This window comes from Eptatretus burgeri, chromosome 11 (genome assembly GCF_056783735.1).
Source record: "Eptatretus burgeri isolate ZD-2024b chromosome 11, Ebu_testis_v1, whole genome shotgun sequence".
In the NCBI taxonomy this organism is placed as follows: Eukaryota; Metazoa; Chordata; class Myxini; order Myxiniformes; family Myxinidae; genus Eptatretus; species Eptatretus burgeri.
Window position 1 is genome coordinate 96,178,610 of NC_140971.1, and position 22,085 is coordinate 96,200,694.

The following is a 22,085-nucleotide window of genomic DNA, read 5'->3' on the forward strand; positions in this document are numbered from 1 at the left end:
CATCATCAACTCAGTGAAAAGCGACTCATGCCACCTTCCTCGTCCCGTTTGCGGTAGAGCGATTAGAACCGCCATGTCTGGGTTATAAATAAATAAACCGCCTCCATCGTTTCGGCTCATTCTACGTTGGCGGGACTGTTCAAGTCCCGTGGACGTCACAGTGTGTTTAATAGGACGGTTTGGTGATTGCCATTTGCATGCCAAGGGAGCCGTTTCATTTTGACCGTTTTGTTGGAGTGTGCTTGCTTGAATTCTTAAGCGACTTGGCGAGAGCTCTCCAAGCTGCTTGATTATTCGTTTTGGGAAAAAAAGTACACATGCTTTCAATCTCACATCACTTTGACAGACATTTCCACCTTTGTTGGGTCCCGCGGTGCCGTGCAGTAGGTGCCTCGGGAAGTGTCTCATCCACTGAAAATGTGCAATGATCGCTTTGTGTGATCTCCATTTGCAATCCACCTCTCACTTCGACATCAATATATTAAAACAAGAAGGGCACTCGGTAGAGCGCATAACTCTGCCCTGTAATGCCTGGTCCATGAGAACATATCTGGCCCAATACATTTTTGAGATATCGTGCTATATATCGTTTTTGAGCCCCGTCTCTCAATGGTGAACAATCACTTTAAAAATTCTAGTAGTCGGATTCGGATCTTCACCAAAATGGAATCAATTCGGCATGGTCACACACCCAGCATGTCCGCCAGGTTTCATCCAAATCCGTCGACAACTTTTTGAGATATCGTGCCATTTTTCATTTTTGGCCCAAAATCTCAATGGTGAACAATCACTTAAATATTCGAGTCATCGGATCTTCACCAAAATCTAATCAGTTCGTCACTGTCACACACCCAATCTGTCCACAAAATTTCATCTGGATCGGTCCACAAGTTTTTGAGATATCCTGTACACAAACAAACAGACAAACAGACAGAAAGGGGTGAAAATGTAACCTCCTTCACCTTCATTGGCGAATGTAAAAACAATAAGGTCCATCCGACCAGATGTTTACCATGTTTGTTCGAGCTGTGAAGGCATGAAGTATAGATCGACATTTTATGTTCCGTGGCTTGGTTCATTTTTGAATTGAATTTCGCTAATTACCCACTTAAAATCCTCTTTCAAAGAACACTGTTTCAAGGTAAATATTTGTGTTTGTCGTTTTTATTTACTTGATGCATGTGTACATCTGCACGTGTGTGTATGTACATAAACTGTATCACCACAATATAATTTGGCACCGGAGTGTGTGTTACTGGTTGGTAGTGGTTGGTTGTTATCTCCATATACAGGTTTCAGAAAGTGGAACGGAGCCCTCCCAAGTATTCACCTCCATATGAGTGTGTGTCGTTGATTGGTATCTACAGTACATATGTGGGTTTCAGAATGTGGAATTGAGTCCTCCCAGGGTGAGCTCAAAGTATCCACCTTCATCTCAGTAAGGGGTCACGATTCACAGACCAAGATGTGAAGTTTTCTGTTGTCAAAGTTTTGTGTCGAGGGCTCTCTTCAGGATCGTCATTGAGCCCGGGACAGCTTCCAACTGCAGTTCGTTTGTAGTGATATTCCCAGGGATGGTTTTTAATATCTCTGTGAGGTTCTTTGTCATCATTCTCGTAGCTCCAACCATCACTGGTACAACTTTGGCATTCTTCAGCTTCCAGGATCTTTTCACCTCATTCTTGAGGTCATATTGTTTGGTCATTTTCTTGATTTCTGCATCATTAGTCCAAAATCACTGGTATTAACACCTCAATTAGCAATGCCTTCTTCTCTCTATTTTTTGTACCGATGTATGATATCTGGTCGCAATGCTTTGTTTTTCGATGTTGACACTCGATTGGATCATTAGGTCGTACCTGAGCGCCATTTACATGTTTTCAGTCCATGCTTTTGGACAATGTTCCCACAACCTTTCTGGAACTGGGATATCAAAGTTTTTGCAGATGTGCCTGTGGCTAACATTACAAACTCTGTTGTGTCATTGTGTGTACAGCGATTCTGACATGAGATTTTCTTTTTCCGAGTTCAGTCATTAAGCACAACATCACTCTTTGCTAACGCCACCTCCACCCCCCACCTATGTCGTTTTTTTATATTTTTCACTCCCCCCCCTCCCTCACTCCACTCTCTCTGTCTGTCCCCTCCTTGCTCCACCCTCGAAATAAAATACATCACTCTCCTCCCACACCTCTGTCTCTCTATCTCACTCTCTCTCTCTCTCTCTCTCTCTCTCTCTCTCTCTCTCTCTCTCTCTCTCTGGCACCCCTACCTCCCACAGTGTATAGCAACGTTTTGTGAGGCGTTGCTCTCCCCACCACCCACCCCCTTCCGAGCTTCCCCCTCTTCACCCACTCCTTGCTTCCCCTCCCTCCTCTTTCTTCCTTTCTCTTTTTCCACCCCCCCCCCGTCAGCGAAGTGAAGGGTTGTATTTGCTCGTACACACGCACATGCACACGCGCGCACGCACACACACAATATGCTGTCGTAACCCTGGAATAAAATCAGATTTTTGTTTCAAGCGGTGAAGTGGCTTCAACATTTGACTATTTCCATCCGTCCAGGCATCAGTCAAAAATGAAGAAGAAGAACCTAACCGTTCTACTAAAAATGGATGAGGTGTGAGCACGCAAGAGTGTGAGATTTTTGTGTATATTAATTAATTACACACCATTGGAATGTATCTTGACGCTTTAGACTGCTGATACCCCTTCGACCTTTGAAGAACCTTTACGATCGCCAAGACCCTTAAAACCCAAAAGTCCCTGAAGACACAAAAGAACCAGATGACCCAAAAGAGACAAAAGCCCCAAAGCACCAAAAAGACCCAAAGCACCAAAAAGACCCAAAACACCAAAAAGACCCCAAAGGACTCAAAATACTCTGAGGACCCAAAAGACCGGGATGACAAAAGGCCCCAAGGACCCAAAGGACCCAGAAAACAAAAAGTCCTCAAGGACCCAAAAGACTCCATAGTGCAGTTTTGGACATAGAAGTCCAAAGTTTATTCCAATTTTCCAACATGGCTGCCATCCTAACCCTAACAGGTGTGTGTGTGTGTGTGTGTGTGTGTGTGTGTGTGTGTGTGTGTGTGTGTGTGTGTGTGTGTGTGTGTGTGCCTGCGTGTGTGCCTGCGTGTGTGCGCGTGTGTGCGCGTGTGTGTGTGTTTGTGTGCGTGTGTGTGTGTGTTTGTGTGCGTGTGTGTGTGTGTGGATCGAAGCCTCGAGGAAGAACGGTGCCCAGCTGATGATCCGTGCGGTTGGAAAACAAGTCAATTGCTTACAGGTTAAGGTTCTTACATTCGGTAATGGAACTGTTTTGAGGTTTACAATTTCAATAAAGTAGAATATCGGATGTTGTGAAATTAACATCATTTACAACAATCCTTTAAATTATATTTTAGGCACAGCCAATACTGTACAATTAATAAAAAGTGTGTGTGTGTGTGTGTGTGTGTGTGTGTGTGTGTGTGTGTGTGTGTGTGTGTGTGTGTGTGTGTGTGTGTGTGTGTGTGTGTGTGTGTGTGTGTGTGTGTGTGTGTGTGTGTGTGTGTGTGTGTGTGTGTGTGTGTGTGTGTGTGTGTGTGTGTGTGTTATCTTCACATGCGGGTTTCAGAAGGTGGAACGGAGTCCCCCCAGGTCTCAAAGTATCCACCTTTGTGTGTGCACATTTGTACGTATGTGTGTGGCACATTTATTTGTTTCACTTCTCTGCACTACTGAACCACTACCAAACGGAATAAGTTGAACACTGGTGGTTATACTCGGGGTGTACACAGGAATGTTTGAGGCCTTAGGGGGTAGAAAAATAAATTAATAGTCCCTGGGGTTCAGAATGGAGGGGGGGGTGAGTGGGGTGATGCCAATTCTCTCTACATAAACGTGTCGTATAACACCACTCCCTGTGTGAGTGAGTATTACAAGTGGTAATGAAATATGCCATTTTCGGAAGATTTAACACACTCGTAATTCTGGAGAATTAACTTGTCCATAAGGATGAGTTCTTCACCAGTATTATATTTTTTAAAACGCTTCTGGTACCTGCAGCAATCATCGAGTGTATTTATTCACTATTTAGTACTCCTCGTGGTCAGCTCTTGGCATTTCGAAAATGCACCGGTTTAACAGCAAAAGCAGTCAACACTGAAGTGGAGACTGAGGAACGAGACTACGTAATGAATCAAAAGCATAGAGAGAGTTGGTCAGAGAAATGCCCAACGCTTATTGAACACCATGGATGATACAGAATTGGCTTCAACATATGACAATTTTGAAGGCCTTGGAATAAAATACATACATACACGTAGACCAGAAGATAATTGAATTGCTATCTGCAAATAATTATTTCTTCATTATGATTTTACTCTTAAATTTTTTCCCTAAAATACCCAACAACCAAGAAAACAAGCTACGAGGACTAGTTGCATCACTGGAAGTGAATACCAAATGTAAAAACAATATGATGACATCAAGTTCAGCAATTTCGCTTCTTTGTCCATACACTTGTGCCGTGTGGCCAACCAGGCTTACCCGAAGCACAAATTGATTTGGCCTACGATACGGCTGGAAGCCTACGGGTGCATCCTGCTGTAGCATGGCCTGGTGAGCCATGTGGAGGCCACCACCTTGAGCAGCAAGAACAGCATGCTGCTCTGCATCTCTGGGGTCTTCGTTTCTTTCATCACCAGTTCCCTCTTCCTGGTCTCCAAGTAGGTATGAGCGCAACTCCCTTAGGTTTTAAGTGAGGGGATGGAAGATGAAGTGTGGGGGGGGGGGAGACTCATATGACTCCCTCATCTTCAGCACTTATCATTACATGACAAAAAAAACTTTTGAAAACAAGCAAATTAATTAAATAATGTATTTTACACGACCAAACGTGTGCAACTTAAACAGCCAAGAGTAACATGTGAGGAAGTGATCAGCATTAAAATGAGCCCTACTTACAGAGCATGTCCAACATAAAGGGTCCAGCCACGAACAAGGCCTTTGAGCCATTGGCGGGTGTGGCCTTGCTCCAGCAAAGCAGGAAGTACCACCTGTAGCAGCAGCAGTTCCAAAGAAAGCTCGCTGACTGGAGCATCACTGTCACATGTGCATGTATAATAAGGGTTACTGATGTGCATGGTTTAAATTACACTGGGTGATAAAATGCAACAGGAATTGCTTGCTTCCAATAAAAACAAAAACACAGCTTTCAGAATTACAAGCAAGAGAGTGTGTCCCAATTTAATTTTTTTTTTTTTTTACAATTCAGCATCAGAAGCAAGTGTGTCGTGATTACTTTGCCATGGGTATACTGTATGTATGTGTATATATATATATATATATATATATATATATATATATATATATATATATATATATATATATATATATATATATATCTTCTTTTCTTCTTCTTTCGGCTGCTCCCGTTAGGGGTCGCCACAGCCGATCATCCATTATGATCCGCATAATGATTTAGCACAGGTTTTACGCCGGATGCCCTTCCTGACGCAACCCTGGTCGCCTCTTACGACACAGGGATACTGTATATATATATATATATATATATATATATATATATATATATATATATATATATATATATATATATATATATATATATATATATATATATATATATATATATATATATATATATACATATACATATACACATACATTTTGAGACCTTGCCATACGCTGGCTAAAACGTCAAGGTGTGACAGCCCCTTAACACAAGGAAATATTTTCAAATTGTATATAATATGGAACCTTTTTGTAAAATTAGTGAACCTACCTCAGAAAGCAACATTCAGCAATGTGGTACTGGCCGGGGGGTGGGGGAATAAACGGCCTCGACCAAATTATCCCAGAAAACAAAAACAAACAAACAAAAAAAGAAGCCGTGTTGGACTTCAGTATAGGTTTTTAGGATTGTGATCTACTTTTAGTGTGATGCTTTCCAATGCAAATAAATAGTTAAAAGTGACCAATTCCTCAATCATACGTGCCGTTTAATCCAGACATACCTGTAAAGCATGACATTGTAAGGAAGAAAGTCCGGAAGAATAACTTTGATTATTCTTATGGGAAGCCACAGCATCAAAAGAACGATGGAACCAAAAATCACCTGCAAAGAGAAGAGAAACATCACAAAATGCTTATAGTTCAAGGGTGAGCAGATATGCGAAATCACAAGATTGTTTAAATCCAAAATGGTTTGGCTTGTTTTGTCTTCCTATCCGAGCATGCAGCTCATGATGTTGGGACACGAGGTTCAATTGTGAATTAAAATTTTCATTGTGTATAAAGCAGTTCTGTATCCATCAAATATGAACATTGTTGTTTGGAGATCTATTCATCGTGATCAACATGCTCAATGTAATGGTCACCATTTTTCCCATTTACTTCCCCAAAACCCTCCAGTCGAGATAAACGTATTGTTACGGTTCTCAGAACCGTATGCATACAACAAACAGTTGTCCTGAATCAGTTATTCCATTAATATACGTGTAGTTAGGTCCCTACCTTTTGTTTAGTGGAAAAGCAAGGGGTGCGTTGCGATGGGCTATTAGTTATGATTAATAAATCATTTTTCCTGTTTTATTTTATTACCTCCTTTTTCTGAGGTAAATTCATCTCACCTGCTACCCTCGTTTCGCTGGCCACAGCGTACCACCGTCTACCCGCTGCATCCGGAGTCTCGTTTTCTGAGACAAAATCCCGACGTTCGCTATGGAAGCCGCATCGGCATCCACCTTCTCAAACCCAGACACACGCGGCGTGGGTGGGCCAAACTAGCGTCTGGCCAAAACCACGCCCAGAAAGGCGGACCACATGAAGGCCCAGTCCAATCGGGATGCTTGGATCGGACGATGACGGCAGTTTCACCATGGCTCCTCCCCGAGCTCCGTGATCTATAAAGTACGGAGCAATCCTCAAAGTTGGGGCGAAGTTAGGGTGGATGGAAAGGAAGAAGTCGGTCGGAGTTGTTGGATGCGAAGGTATTGAGTTGAATGGGAAAGTTGTCGTTGGATGGGAAGGTTGTTGTTGTTGTTGTGGGAGGCCTTGGAAGGAGAAGTGTGAAAGGGAATTGAAGGAGTTGTTGCGAAGGTGTTCCGGCTGCTTGGCTCTGCTTACGTCTCACCTCGATGGCCAGCCTACTGGTCCCCACCGACACGACCTCGACCAAGCCTCTTGTCTGGTCCTGCCACTGCTCAACTCTCGCCATTTTGGACTCCGCTCTCCTCCACTCAAGCTCATGCTGCAGACACGATCACCACACGTGCGGCTGTGGACCGAACTGCACAGCTTTTGTCGGGTGCCACACCACGGAGCATCCGTTCCCCCGAAACGCTCAGGTACCGAAAACTGTGACATCAACTCCCTCCCTCGCTGGCTGAAAAAGTTCCTTTCACAATTGGTTTTATTTTGTCTGAGTGTGTGTCTGAATGTGTTGGCGCCTATCCGTTAGATAAGCCTGTATAAGATCTTCATTGTTGTGATTGTTATTGCTTTTATTAATCTCACGTCAAGTCTGCCCAGTCTGTTTTTGTAAGTTGCTTGTATAATTGTCGCACCCCACACCTCTCTCTCTCTCTCATCTTTCCCTGCATTACATCCCCAATAAACCTTTTGTTGTGCCACATGCTTTTCCTCACTTATTGTAAATAAATAATAATTGTAGAAATGTTCCCAGCTCGCCATTGTCTTTTCCTCAATTGGTCCAGCACGGTTCAAATCCAGGTTTAGCCGGGTCTTTATTCCCAACAATCAGTTCCTTCTAGCCGGTACGTCGTTGGCAGTGCCGCCCGGCTGCATCCTATCCGAAAAGGTGATCCGTACTTGGTAGAGTGATCCGGTTCGGACAAGAAGTACCGAGGGCCTGGTTCCCCAGTGGTTAATTAGGTAACCCGATTCACCCATAGGCGGGAGGACCCTCAGCCACACGGTTGATTTATTGGCGTCCACGGTCGGTTAAGCGACCCGCCGCGTCACCGAATTATCCGTGAGCGATGGCCTACAATTCCGGGGAGTCTGGTGAGAATTGACGTAGCTTTCCCCCACCTAATGGTCTTCTCACCCGAACACGCAACAGTATTCACTATTCTGCAGTAAGTTCTCACCAAAAGTGTTGCACAATTTCACAACTTTCACATTAAACACCATGAGAATTTGTGGCCTTTGGTTGGCTCGTAAAATGTCCTCTACAAATGGTCATTCCACATTAGTACCTGTATGGAAACGATAAATAAAGTGATGTTTCAAAATTCCTCGAGAAAGTTGAGGCCGACCCTCACAGGACGGAGAGTTTCACGATCCTGCATGGACCGTCGTGTGCCGATTTACTGAGCGCTTGCTCCACAAACACAGTAAACAGTCGATTTGAAGCATGACATGATATTTGGCCGATTTAATCTTCCCTTCGATGAATACATAACTGTCTCCACTGCCAAAAATGTACTGAACAGCATTTCCACAAGATTTTCTTGCTAAACTGTGTGTTGCACTACGTTAAAAATCACCGTTTCCAAACCTTCATAGAAAAGAAAGAAAAGTCATCATTTTGTGGGCCATTGTGTCTGAACAAAGTCCTTCATGAGCCAAAGAGCACATCTCCCCTGTCTCAATTCAACCTCTTCTATTTGTACAATATAAACTCAAGGCAGCCCCAAGGGCCACCCAGGCAAAATACTACAGTTATAACTATAGCATATGAGAGTTGTACTCTCGTATACCACAGTAGTCTGAAGAGAATTACGATAGGAAAGGAATGTTATGTTTGCCTGGACACCTCCACATTGTGTACACACATGGATTACAACGCATGGCTCCTGAAAACTATACAAGTGTAAATAGCTGCATCAAATCCACTGCTGAAGGTTTAGGTGCTTTGGCTACTACAATTGAGTCTTTTGAACGTCAAGGATTGGACATGTCTACAGAACCAGTCTCCCTCCAGACTCGTGTGATTGAGTATTTTGATGAAACATTGCCGTTCGAGTACATTAGATAGTGCAGTCACTCAGAAGAAGCCAGTTTAAATGTGAAGGGCACTTGGAGGAGCGCATAGCTCTGCCACGCAATGCCTGAACAGGAACATATCAGGCCCAATACATTTTTGAAATATCATGCTATATTTCGGTTTAGCCAGATCTCTCAATGGTGAAGAATCACGTAAAAAATTATCGGATCCGGATCTTCACCAAAATTGAATCAATTCTTCCTTGTCATACACCCAACGTGTCAACCAAGTTTCATCTGAATCTGTCCACAACTTTTTGAGATATCGTGCTATGTATCGTTTTTGGCCCCATCTCTCAATGGTGAAGAATCAGTGAAAAAATTCCAGTAGCCGTATCTGGATCCAGATCTTCAACAAAATATAATCAGTTCGTCTTCGCCACACACCCAACATGCCCAGCAAATTTCATCCGGATCCGTTCACAACTTTTTGAGATATCCTGCACACAAACAGAAAAAAAAAACATAGGACAGACAAACAAGAAAGGGACGTTGAGCAAAGCACGATACTTGCAAAATCCATGAAACAAATTTGACCTCAAAGACAATTGGTGGTTGAATCCAATGACCAAATATGCAACTCCTCTTCAAATTTCAAGTCAATCGGATGAAAAGTGACAATTTTAGAAATTCGGCCAATGTTGACCTCAAAAACTAGATGGTATTCATGGACTACTTACCTTGTGCAGTCTTGAGAAAGACTTTGTGCAAGCCAACTCTTGTTTTTATAAGGTTATTTTTCTTTGATCCAATATGGTGCCAGATCAGTGACCGATGTCACTTTTATCAAACTATATTTCCCATGGGTAGTTGATCAATTAAAGTTTTGCATTGATCGGTTCACGGTTTCAACAATTGCAGAGAAATTTTTTTCATACCGACAGGATCAAGCATTGCACTTGTCGCATTATGATGTCATAATGAAGGCACCGATGACATTATCATTAACATACCTTATTCCCGATGGGGAGTATTTGATAATGAGCCAAGTCTCAATTTTTCCCATGGGACGGTTTCAGAGGTGAAAAGATTTTTGGGTTTTTTTTCAAGATGGCACCTGTACCATGTGACCGATGTTATAATTATCATTATAAATTTCTACAGGAGGCGGCACACCGATGAAAAGTTCGTGTCAATCGGACCAACAGTTGCAAAGAAAAGAATTGTTCTTTACTTATCGAATCAAGCATTGTGCTTGTTGAATTATGACGTCATAATGAAGAAAGTGATGACATTATCATTAACACATCTTATTTCCCATGGGAAGGACTTGACAATGAGCCATGTGTAAAAAAAATTCATGGAGCGGTTTCGGAGATATAGAGTTGCAAAGTTTTTCGTTTTTTCCAAGGTGGCACCTGTTCCAGGTGACCTATGATGTCATGATTATGACTAAAAAAAATTATACAGGAGGTGGCGCATCTATTGGAAATTTTTGTGTCAATAAGACTAATGGTTGCTGAGAAAATGAGTTTTGAAAATAGACACAGATGTACGGGACACGGACGCGACCGATTGCTTAACAAATGCAGGGTAATAGTTGGTGGTTGAATTCAGTCACCTGATATGCAAATCGTCTTCAAATTTCAAGTCAATCAGATGAAAATTGAGGATTTTAGAAAGACATATTTGTTGACCTTTGGCCTTTGCTGACCTTTAGCCTATATTGACCTTTTGACCTCAAACAATAGGCTTCCTGCTTATGACAAACTCTCCAATGTGGTAAAGTTTCGTGAAGATCCATTTAAAATTGTGATCTGTAGGCGATTGACAGACAAACAACAAAAAGACATGCAGAGCACGATACGTGCAAAATCCACTCACCCCCATCTCCAAAGGTTGCCAGGACAACATCAAGTTGTCCATTTAGTTCAAATTAAATTTGATGATTTTAGAAGTTTGTCCTTGAGATAACCAAAATTTAAAATTGTGACCTGGTTTCCAAATTCAGTGATGCACTATGCAATTGCTGCTTAATCGGATGAAAATTGACAAGTTTTCAGATGAAATTTGATTTTAGAAGTTTAACCTTGAGTGAATCGTTGACCTTTTGACCTCAAAAATAGTTGCTTTCCCAATACAGTTGTGGACGATGCAAATCTTGTTCATCTTCCAAGTTAATAGGATGTCTAATGATGATTTTTCAGTTGAAAATCGATGATTTTAGAAGTTTGACTTTGAGTTGACCTTTGACCTCAAAAATAATTGGTTTCCCAGTTCAGTAATGCACTATGCAACTGCTGTTTAATTTTCAAGTTGATCAGATTAAAATTGATAATTTTTCAGATAAAAATTGATGATTTTTCAGTTGAAAATCAATAATTTTAGAAGTTTGACTTTGAGTTGACCTTTGACCTTTTGATTTCAAAAAATAATTGGTTTCCCAGTTCAGTAATGCACTATGCAACTGCTGTTTAATTTTCAAGTCGATCAGATTAAAATTGAGGATTTTTCAGATAAAAATTGATGATTTTAGAAGTTTGACTGAGTTGACCTTTGACCTTTTGATCTCAAAAATAATTGGTTTCCCAATTCAGTAATGCACTATGCAACTGCTGTTTAATTTTCAAGTCGATCAGATTAAAATTGATGCTTTTGCAGATAAAAATTGATTTTAGAAGTTTGACCTTGAGTTGACCTTTGACCTCAAAAATAGTTGGTTTCCTGATTCAGTGACAATATACAAGTCCTGTTCAAACTACAAGTCAATCAGATGAAAAAACAATGATTTTAGATATATGACATGAAGATGACTTTTGACCTCAAAAGCAATAGGTTCTCAGTTGAGACCACCTCCACAGCTTTGTAAAGTTTAATGAAGATCGGTTTAAAATTGTGACCTGTCGGCGATTGACAAACAGACAAAGAAACAGACAGAATAACAAACTTGACTGACCAATATATAGGCACTTGAAAAATCTTCGATTTTGCAAGTAACAAACAAGTCGACATCGTCGTGCAGAGCACGATACTTGCACAATCCATAAAACAAATTTGACTTCAAAAATAATTTGTGGTTGAATTCAATGACCAAACATGTAACGCCTCTTCCAATTTCAAGCCAATCAGATGAAAATTGACTCTTTTAGAAATTTGGCCAACATTGACCTCAAAAATAATTGGCTGGTTGAATTCAGTGACCTGAAATATAAATCCTTTTCAAATTTCAAGTCAATCGAATGAAAACTGAGGATTTTAGAAATATGACAATTTTGTTGACCTTTGGCCTATGTTGACCTTTTAACCTCAAAAACAATAGGCTTCATGCTGATGACAAACTCTATCATTTGGTGAAGTTTCGAGAAGATCGGTTTGAAATTATGACCTGTAGGCAATTGACAGACAAACAGACAAACAGAACAAGCTGGTAGGTTGCGATGGGTTGCCGAGCATGAAAACTATAAGATATAGAGCAAAATGGATGTCATATAGCGGATAGGGAATGACGTTAAGATTATGCATATCAAATATCATCCAGTTCCATCTACTGATAACTACTCGGTCTCCATTTGAATGAAAAGTACCGAAAATGCGGTTTGAAATCGGAAATCCCCAAAGTTCGAGGGGATGCTGTGGGTGAACAAAGATCTAAATCGAAAATCCGGCTTGATCGTTTGTGCACAATGTATTCCAGACGATTAGAGTTAATTTTCATGACCATCCGACCATAACCCTAGGAGGAGTAACATTTGGTGCAAAGGCACCTCCAGCTCTCGCATATTATCGATTTTTGCACTAATTGACTTTTGACCCCTGACCTAAGCGAAATCGGTCAATATGTCCTGAGGCAAAGTTGTAGTACTCATTGAGTACCATGAACCTGCAAAGTTTCATTCGTATCGATGCACTCACCTGGTCACTAGGGGGCCTTCAATTTTCACGCATACCCTAATTCACGGGTTGAGAGACATAATGTTGTAACTGCATTTCTGGCGAAACCGAATAAAATGGCTCTCATGTCTTTCAACACCATATTTATCTTTCATTAGAGATTTGCAGGAAATGGGAAATTTTCAGTTACAACATTATGTCTCTCAACCCGCGAAATATGGTGTTGAAAGACATGAGAGCCATTTTATTCAACCCCGCCAAAAATGCAGTTACAACATTATGTCTCTCAACCCGCGAATTGTAGGGGGCGCTGCGGGTAAAGTATTCCATACATCACAAATATACCATCAGAGATGGGGAATCCCCCCCCCCTTGAAAAAGGTCATACATATTCCAGATAATGAGGGAGGTGAATTGGAAACAGACACCATTTGGTCATCATCTCGAAAAAGTTCCCCAGGGGTGAGGAACGTAGTAACCACAAATAATTGAAATCAGATAAGCGGTTTTCCAATTATTACAAAAAACATTTTTTTCAAGATGGCCGCCCAGTCGGCCATATTGGATCCAGCCACGCCCGACATCAATAGGGTTCTTCCTTTTCAGGTGGTACATGTGTGACCAAAATTTCAAATCGATATGGTGAACAGCTTATGAGTTATCGCACTCACAGCTATAAATGTTGACACCCAGCCAGCCAGCCAGCCGGACGGACGACCCGGGTGATAACAATATCCCCCTTCCGCCACGCGGCGGGGGATAAAAACCGGAATATATTTGATAGAGCATCACCTGAAGATCATTCGTGCCAAATTTCATAACCCTACGTGGGATAATGGCTTTCGGAATTGATTTCGCGTGAACGGTACCGATTTTGAAGGTTTTTCGGTTGTTGCTCGGGAACCAAAGCGTCCCGAGCAACCATCACAATTTCCAAAGCACTAGGTCATAAGATGTACCTACCACCCGAGTTTGGTCAAAATCCACCCACGTTTACTACCAATTATGCTGATGACAAACGAACAAACATCCAAACAAACAGAATTACTGACAATAAGGGTCACCTATTTCGGCGACCCAATAACAAAATCGGCTGACCAATATACTTGAAAAATCTTCGATATTGCAACTAACAGACAAACAACCAAGCAGACAGACAGGGGTGAAAACATAACCTCCTTTGACCTTCGATGATGGAGGTAACAACCCCAAACATCTCTTATTATTTTATTTTTGTATACAAAGTCGAGGCTCGTGGAGAAGCGAGAACAAAGAACGGATCAGGACTTAACAGAGAGTAGAAAGAAAAGGGGGAAACATACCAACACAGCAGGGTTGAGGGACAAAATAGAGGGAGACATGGACAATTAAGGGATGAGGGGAAGAATGAGGGATCGGGTAAAACACAGGGAGTGGCCAAGATGGATACAGTTGCAAACTCTCAGGAAGGAAAGACGTGAACTAGGGGAGTGTTAATGGGGTGTACAAAATGTGATTTTGGATGGGGGTGATCTGAGATGGCAGGAAACAACTGTCTTGAAGAACAGGAAGGAAGAACGAGATTGAAGAGAATGTAGAAATTGGTTCCACAGGTAGGAAGAAGAGGAACGAATGATTGGAGGTGAGCAATGATTCTGAATTTTGGAGTTACACCAGAAGGGGGTTGATGGTGGACTGCATGCGCCCTGCTGAAGCCTGGTGAGGGCGGGGGGACAGAGCATGGAAAGAGCAGAGGGTGCAAGACCAGAAAGTAGGTGCAAGAATACAAAGACCACTGACCTTTCTGCTCTGGCAAAGCCATAGACCCATAGACTCAGCTTCATCGTGGGAGATTCGAATGATCTTGAAGGCTTTGGTTTCCATGGTGTCAAGCTGAGCAAGGTGTGAAGCAGGGGCAGCAGCCCAGAGGGGAAAGCAGTACTCCTTCAAGCGGAGGATGAAAGCTTTGTATGTGGTTATGAGTTCAGGTGTGCCAAGGAAGGACTTTGTACAATGGAGAATGCCCAGTTGGCAACTGGCTTTGGAGATCAACTCTGAAATGTGGTTTGCCCAAGAAAGATCGTGGCTTATAGTGAGACCCAGGAGATTGAGCGACAACTTCCCCAAGAGGATCGTTAAGAAAGTAGATGGGGGGGTGGGATGGTGTGGTCGGGGGTTTCCAGACATTCCTTTGGGAAAGAGATGGAGAGATTTGTCAGGATCGAAAGACATATTCCAATTGTTTGCCCAGCTTGTGATGACTTAGACCTAGGTCACATTTGCTCTATGGCGAGGATACGGCGGCCATACGCCCTCCGAATTGACAGAAGCGTGCGGCGGCCGCAGAGAAACTAAGGTGGCCTCAGGGAGGCCCTACGCCATTTGGCTATATTTTACAGGCCGTAGGGGCACCGTGGAATTACAGCGCGGAGTTATAACTTTTTTTCATTTCTACGTTCGCCGTAGCAATTCGACAAGCCAAGCTATGATGTAGATGTGTTCCACGTCGACCGTACGTAGGGCGTACGGTGGGCTTGCGTGATTCGTGCAGCTGCCGTAAGCTCTTCTCAATGAAAAATGAATTTTCCCAACCCCCAAAAAATTACGGCGGCCGCACTATTTCCACGGTCGCCGTAAGGTGGTCTTGCGGTCTGTGTGACTACCTGCGGGGAACACAGGGTCGACGCACGGTTCCCCTACGCCCACCGTGCACCTACGTACGGCCTCCGTAGCAGTCTGCGTCGACCGTGCGTCCACCGTGCGCTACCGCTAGAGATCGGAGTATAGGTGTTTGCCTATACACAGTGGTGCCCCCAGAATCCCAATTTAATTTGTTCCAGGAGGCTGTTCGGATTGCAAAAAGTTCGGATTCCAAAAATATTTTCCCCAATAAGAAATAATGGAGTGAATTAATCCGTTCGTGGACCCAAAGAAAACCCACTTTCAAGACACTTTAAACTGAAATTCCCCATGTTTAAGGTAAAATAAGATGAGTAAATGACCTTCGGTGGCGGTGTATTGTATGTAAACTGGTACAATCACCACATCCAAAGGTTCACACAGGCTCGAGCTCCGTCCTGGGTTCCGATCGCTCGCGCACTCTGCGAGAGCGCTGCCCCCAGGGCAGCTCATCAAACATGATGCCCGCAGAACCACAATCACTTTCATCAAACGCATCGGGCTGACGAAATCATGGATATTCCAAATTACAACCGGTTTTGCTGTGAAATTCAATCTTTGCCCGACATTCCGTCACACCACGTGATCGAATTGCTTTTTTTGTTATTAATTAAAACACAAGATGATTAAAAAAACAAACATCACAAATGAAGGTGAAAACACGAGGTAAGGCCTAAGTCACATTTGGCTCGGCGGCCGGAGGGTCTACAAAATGTACGGGCACGAGCAATTATAAAGCGGCCGCAGTATTTCCACGGTCACACAATGTAAGTCACATATGTTTTTATTTTTCGGGGAGCCAACACCAGGCTTTTTTTTTTTTTTTCCTCTATCTGTGATGATCCAGCTTTCCTTGGGTTTGCAAAAGTTTGTTTTCATGAAACCTTACGCAGTAATATTGTTAAGAGCTTCTGTTACTGATACACGGCTTCATTTTCAGCCTTCCTTTGTGTAATCTGATCGTGAACATGCATAGCAATGTTTGAAAATGTCTCGATTATCCAATGAAGGTTTGGCACATGCTATCATTGCCCCTCCACCAACCATACCCCATCACAAACGTGCAGGCCTATGTTTTGGTGTGATTAACAAAACGTCTCTGCGTGGTTAGTCAAATTAGCTCATCACCTGGGCCCATCCTTGTTGCATGAAAAGTGTTTGGGCTAATAAACCTAGCTTCAACTCTATTTCTGCCTCCATTTCACAATATTGACTTAATTGTACACAGTTTCATGTTTTGCTTTTATGGACACCTGCATCTCTAAGATGGCTTTGGTTCACGATTGTTGTATTTACTTATCTGATGTGTGCTTCTGCCCTTGTATTGCTCGTTCCCTTATCCTCAACGTAGAAATGAAAAACGTTCTACGGCGAACGTAGAAATGAAAAAAGTTATAACTCTGCGTTATAATTCCACGGCGACCTTATGGCCTGTAAAATATAGCCATACGGCGTAGGGCCACCCTGAGGCCACCTCAGTTTCTCTGTGGCCGCCGCACGTTTCTGTCAATTCAGAGGGCGTACGGCCGCCGTATCCTCGCCGTAGAGCAAATGTGACTGAGGCTTAAAGTATCGATAAAGCCTGGTGTTGGCTTAGTGGTTAGGGTGGCGGCTTGGGATCCCAGGGTCCTGAGTTCAAGCCCCGTTGGCTGCTGAATTAACACCAGGGGGTTGACTCAGCCTGTCATCCTTCCGAGGTCGGCGAAATGAGTGCCAGTGTACTGGTCCCGGTGTATGCCCCGGTTAGAATAGGTGTACCATATCCCTGTGTGTCGTAAGAGGCAAACAGGGTTGGCGTCAGGAAGGGCATCCGGCCATAAAACATTGCCTCAAGAAAAAGCCAAACCCCTGCACAGCAGGAAAAAATGGCTGTAAAAACGTTTTTTTTTTTTTGTTTTTTTTTTTGTTTTTTGCACGGCGTATTTATAAATTGTGGAGACCGAAAACGTGGGGGTGCCGTACGGTCTTTGATTTGATGTCGCATGGTGATCTTAGGGCATTCCTGCAGCGGCCATAGAATTTTCAAGGCAGACGCAAGGTGCCCGCAGGGGGACCCCTAAGCCAAACGTGCGGCCAGATGGACGGTAACGAATGGGTTAATTATTATTATTTTTTTTTTACCAGTTCTTTTGTTTAGGCTTGTCGAATTTCTACGGCGAACGTAGAAATGAAAAAAGTTATAACTCTGCGTTATAATTCCACGGCGACTTTATGGCCTGTAAAATATAGCCATATGGCGTAGGGCCACCCTGAGGCCACCTCAGTTTCTCTGTGGCCGCCGCACGTTTCTGTCAATTCAGAGGGCGTACGGCCGCCGTATCCTCGCCGTAGAGCAAATGTGACTGAGGCTTAAAGTATCGATCGACACACGAGAGATGCTTTCACGAGTACTTCCACCTACAAACTGAATGAACAAAGCGCGAAGATGCGGGTCGAATAGGTGGGGGAGACACGTGAACAAACATGAACGCTACGTTGTGTTCGGTTTTTTAAAATGTATTCGGTTTTTAGGGAAAAATTTTCTCGAAAAAATTGTTTGGATTCCAATTTGTTCAAACAATGGGGCGTTCGGATTCTGGGGGCACCACGGTTATATTATAGTTATAGTATATTCAGTTATATATACTGTGATATTTTTATTTCAGTAAAAAAAGAACTGGTATATATACCCACTCGTTACCGTCCATCTGGCCGCACGTTCGCCTTAGGGCCCTCCTGCGGTCGCCTTGCGGGAACCTTGCGTCTGCCTTGAAAATTCTATAGCCGCCGCAGTGACGCCCGAAGGTCACCGTGCGACATCAAATCAAAGACCATACGGCACCCCCACGTTTTCGGTCTCCACGATTTCTAAATACGCCGTGCGGCTACCCGAAAAGTAAAAACATATGTGACTGCTACATTGTGTGACCGTGGAAATACGGCGGCCGCCGTATAATTGCTAGTGGCCGCAGATTTTGGAGACCCCATGGCCACCGTGGCAAATGTAACCTCGGCCTTAATGCGCACATTGAAGATTACCTCATTCACATATCTTATACAAGCCAGGCAGATCACGTGATTATCAGATGACCACTTCGATTTGCATGCATTTAAACAAAACTAGAGCGAAGTCCAATCCACACCATCGCAAGTCCCCACCTAAAGCAAAGTTGAAAGATGGCAAAGAAATGACCCAATATCAAATTTTGAGTCTTAAAAAAAAAAAATCTTCTGTTTTGACCCATGACCCCAAGCCCCACAACCTGGGGGCATGAACTGGGGGTCAAATCCCCACCAAAAAAAAATTGTTACGTATTTCATGCGGCCACTGTTGATTGCATACACAAAGTTTCAATTTTTTTTTTTTTTTTAAAGTGCTCGTAATTGCATTTTTTGGTATTTGACCACTCATAAGGATGGCACCAAAAACGATAATGCTCTTGCACATTTGTGCCATACAGTGATCATATGCCACCAAGTTTGGTAAACATCTGCACAGCTGTTTAGGAGGAGATAGCGTGACGGACGGACGGAAGGACAGAGAGAGCTGATTACAATGCTAGTGGGGTACCCATGGGAAATCCAAGGGCATAGACATGTACGACATTTGGACATCTTGAGTTAGATGCTGTATGTAAAGTTTTACAAAATTGGTACTGGCAATTCATCAGATCCAGAAATGACAATCCTTCAAATAATATCTAGACATGTCCGTGTGCATGTGAAATACAGTTTGTAATGTGTAATTCCACGTCATGTAAAATGTGACTTCAACATCTCAATTCTCCCCCTGACCCTCTCTCAACCCTCATCATGCACACTGCACAGGGGAGAGGGGATAGGAGGTAAGCGGTGGGAGAGGGTGTGGAGAGACTTACTTTTGCCTTGACTTGACTTGAGGAGAGGGGGGGAGGGGGGGAGAACCTGCTTTGACTGATTTACATGGAATACCCTTCACTTTACAAATTAAAAATTCCTTAAAACCTAGCGTTATGAATGTTGAATTCCATTATTGTTCCACATATTCAATTTACTAGGTACAAAGTTTTTTGAAGTATTGTTTAATTATATAGTTGGAAAAGTTATTACTTGCCTTAAATAAACTATTTATATTCACCATACACTGGGAACATTTAACATAATATAAAATAAAAAATTTATATATATATATATATATATATATATATATATATATATATATATATATATATATATATATATATATATATATATATATATATATATATATATTATACAACAGTTCGATCCTTAACTTCAGTTCTCCCTCGCAGTGAACCCGACCCTCGCTTTTATCCTCGCACCAACCTCTCTCCCTTCCCACATCACGTCCAACAAGATACATTCAAAACGGCTATTAGAATGCATTTTTGTCTAACAACGCCAATATTCGTCCGATTTTCTCACCTTTTGCTGGCTGCAACCAAAACTGAAACCATCTTAGCGGCTACAAAAAAAAATGAAATCAGATATTGAATTAGAGTTAAGATAAAGCTGTGAGAGTGTAAGAAATTGCGAGCCTTACAAAAGAGGCTCTTCGGAGCGAACAAAATGTCAGCGATTTACTTTTGAAGCACCTCCCTGAATGGGGGATGCTCCTGCCCGAACAAACCGACGGATGGATACATATATATATATATATATATTGTTACGTTTGAGGGGGGGGGGTATGCATTCAAAGGGTAATTAGGATGTTTAATTAGGTATGCCATGCTGTTCGAGTTTACCAGGATCTCGATGTAATAAGTAGCAATTCAGTGGCGATAAGTTGTCTAGTAAATGTTCATTTCTTCAAGGGGGGAAATGATAATTGTCACGTAATTAGATAGGGACACGGGATAGGGTAAGTGTGTCTGCGTAAACCCCTTTTGGTATTCTCTGGAGACTGGCCGTGACGTCACAGGACAGTACAGCGGATGGCTCCGCCCCGTATTCACGATTGGCAGAAGGCGACGACGGTGGGCCAATAAACGGCTTGATTGGAAGTGACGAGGACAGGAGGATAAAAAGGTTCTGTTCGGGGTCGAAAAGGAAGAGGAAGAAGATCGGGACAAAACGATCGTGTTTTTTTGGTGTGGAGGCTGTTGCGCGGGGAGCGTCCTTGTTGTGGTGCTGATTTGATCGTGTTCTTCATCGTGCCTTGGAGCCTTGCTGAGCCTCGTGCCTCACCTTGGTTGGCTCTGGGGTTCTGCTGACTCGGAGTACGGGGTCGAACGGCGGGCGGACCTGCCTCCCTCTCCTGCTCGCAACTTGGCGCCAGAACTGGTTCCCTGGCGGCTGTGAGCGGACTTGGGCCAAGACCAGGAGGTCGACAGCACCACAGTTTCTCCTGCCCCCCTGACCAATGCAAGGCCAGCTCGTCCGACGCCGATCCAGGGACAGTTGCGTCCACACCACGGTCCAGCCTGACCATCAGAAATAGCTACTGTGTGTGTGTGTGTGTGTGTGTGTGTGTGTGTGTGTGTGTGTGTGTGTGTGTGTGTGTGTGTGTGTGTGTGTGTGTGTGTGTGTGTGTGTGTGTGTGTGTGTGTGTGTGTGTGTGTGTGTGTGTGTGTGTGTGTGCGCTTGGCGCCTTAGAGGGTTTGAGATCTGTATATTCATTGGAATTGTCTGTGTTTTTCCCCACGCCCGATCCCACACCATCCCGTCGAATCGCCCCGGATCCCTCTTCTTGCCGAGTCTTGTTATTTCTGGTCAATAATAAAAACAAATAAACATCATCAACTCAGTGAAAAGCGACTCGTGCCACCTTCCTCGTCCCGTTTGCGGTAGAGCGATTGGAACCGCCATCTTTGGGTTAAATAAATAAACCGCCTCCATCGTTTCGGCTCATTCTATGTTGGCGGGACTGTTCAAGTCCCGTGGACGTCACATTGGTGTCAGGAGTGGGATGTTCGAACCCCTCTAAATTATATTTGGTATCGGGAGAATACACCAAGATTAAAATCTCGCCACGAATTGTAATATAAAATTACTACAGAAAAGCGCGTGAGCGCGGGAAAATTTTGGCGGGATTTTTCAAATTTAAATTAATTGGCGGCAAACGGGACTTCTGCACCATGGCGGATGTGCAGATGTTTGAGGAGGAAGGCCACGTGTCTGGCAGCGAGTCGGGGGAAGAAGGGAGAGACGGGGGTAGGGTTGGAACCTCCCCCATTCCGAGCGTGGACCGTGTTTCATCGCCCGTAACGGGGCCGGCAGCGCCGGAAACCGGCGCGATGTCGATCCAGACAATGTTGGAACGTTTAATAGGGGACATGACGGTACAAATGGCAAATCAATTCGTGACACAGAGGGCAGAAATGATGGCACAAATGGAAAATCAATTCGTGACACAGAGGGCAGAAATGACGGCACAGAGGGCAGAAATGGAAAATCAATTCGTGACACAGAGGGCAGAAATGACAGATCAATTGGGGGTAATGGGGGTACAGTTGGGTGCACGGATTGATTTAATGAGGGATGAATTGGGGGAAAAGATGGAGAAAATGAAAACTGAGATGCAGGAGTGTGTGGATGTTAAATTGGGGGAAATACAAAGTAAATTCGAGGATAGATTGGAGGAAACAAAGGTAGAAATTACATTGG

General features: G+C 43.2%; 1 protein-coding gene across 5 annotated transcripts in view; it reads right to left on the reverse strand.

The window, feature by feature from the left end:
• The window catches only part of MARCHF6 (membrane associated ring-CH-type finger 6), a 138,223-nt gene that overhangs the window by 28,235 nt on the left and 87,903 nt on the right, over positions 1-22,085 (reverse strand). For all 5 annotated transcript variants that reach the window (XM_085847511.1, XM_085847510.1, XM_085847512.1 and 2 more), the window contains 3 exons: positions 6,017-6,117; positions 4,947-5,084; positions 4,530-4,728 (listed from right to left, as the gene is read on the reverse strand). In XM_085847511.1, coding sequence (XP_085703637.1) covers positions 4,530-4,728; positions 4,947-5,084; positions 6,017-6,117 — 438 coding nt within the window. The remainder of the gene's footprint in view (positions 1-4,529; positions 4,729-4,946; positions 5,085-6,016; positions 6,118-22,085) is intronic.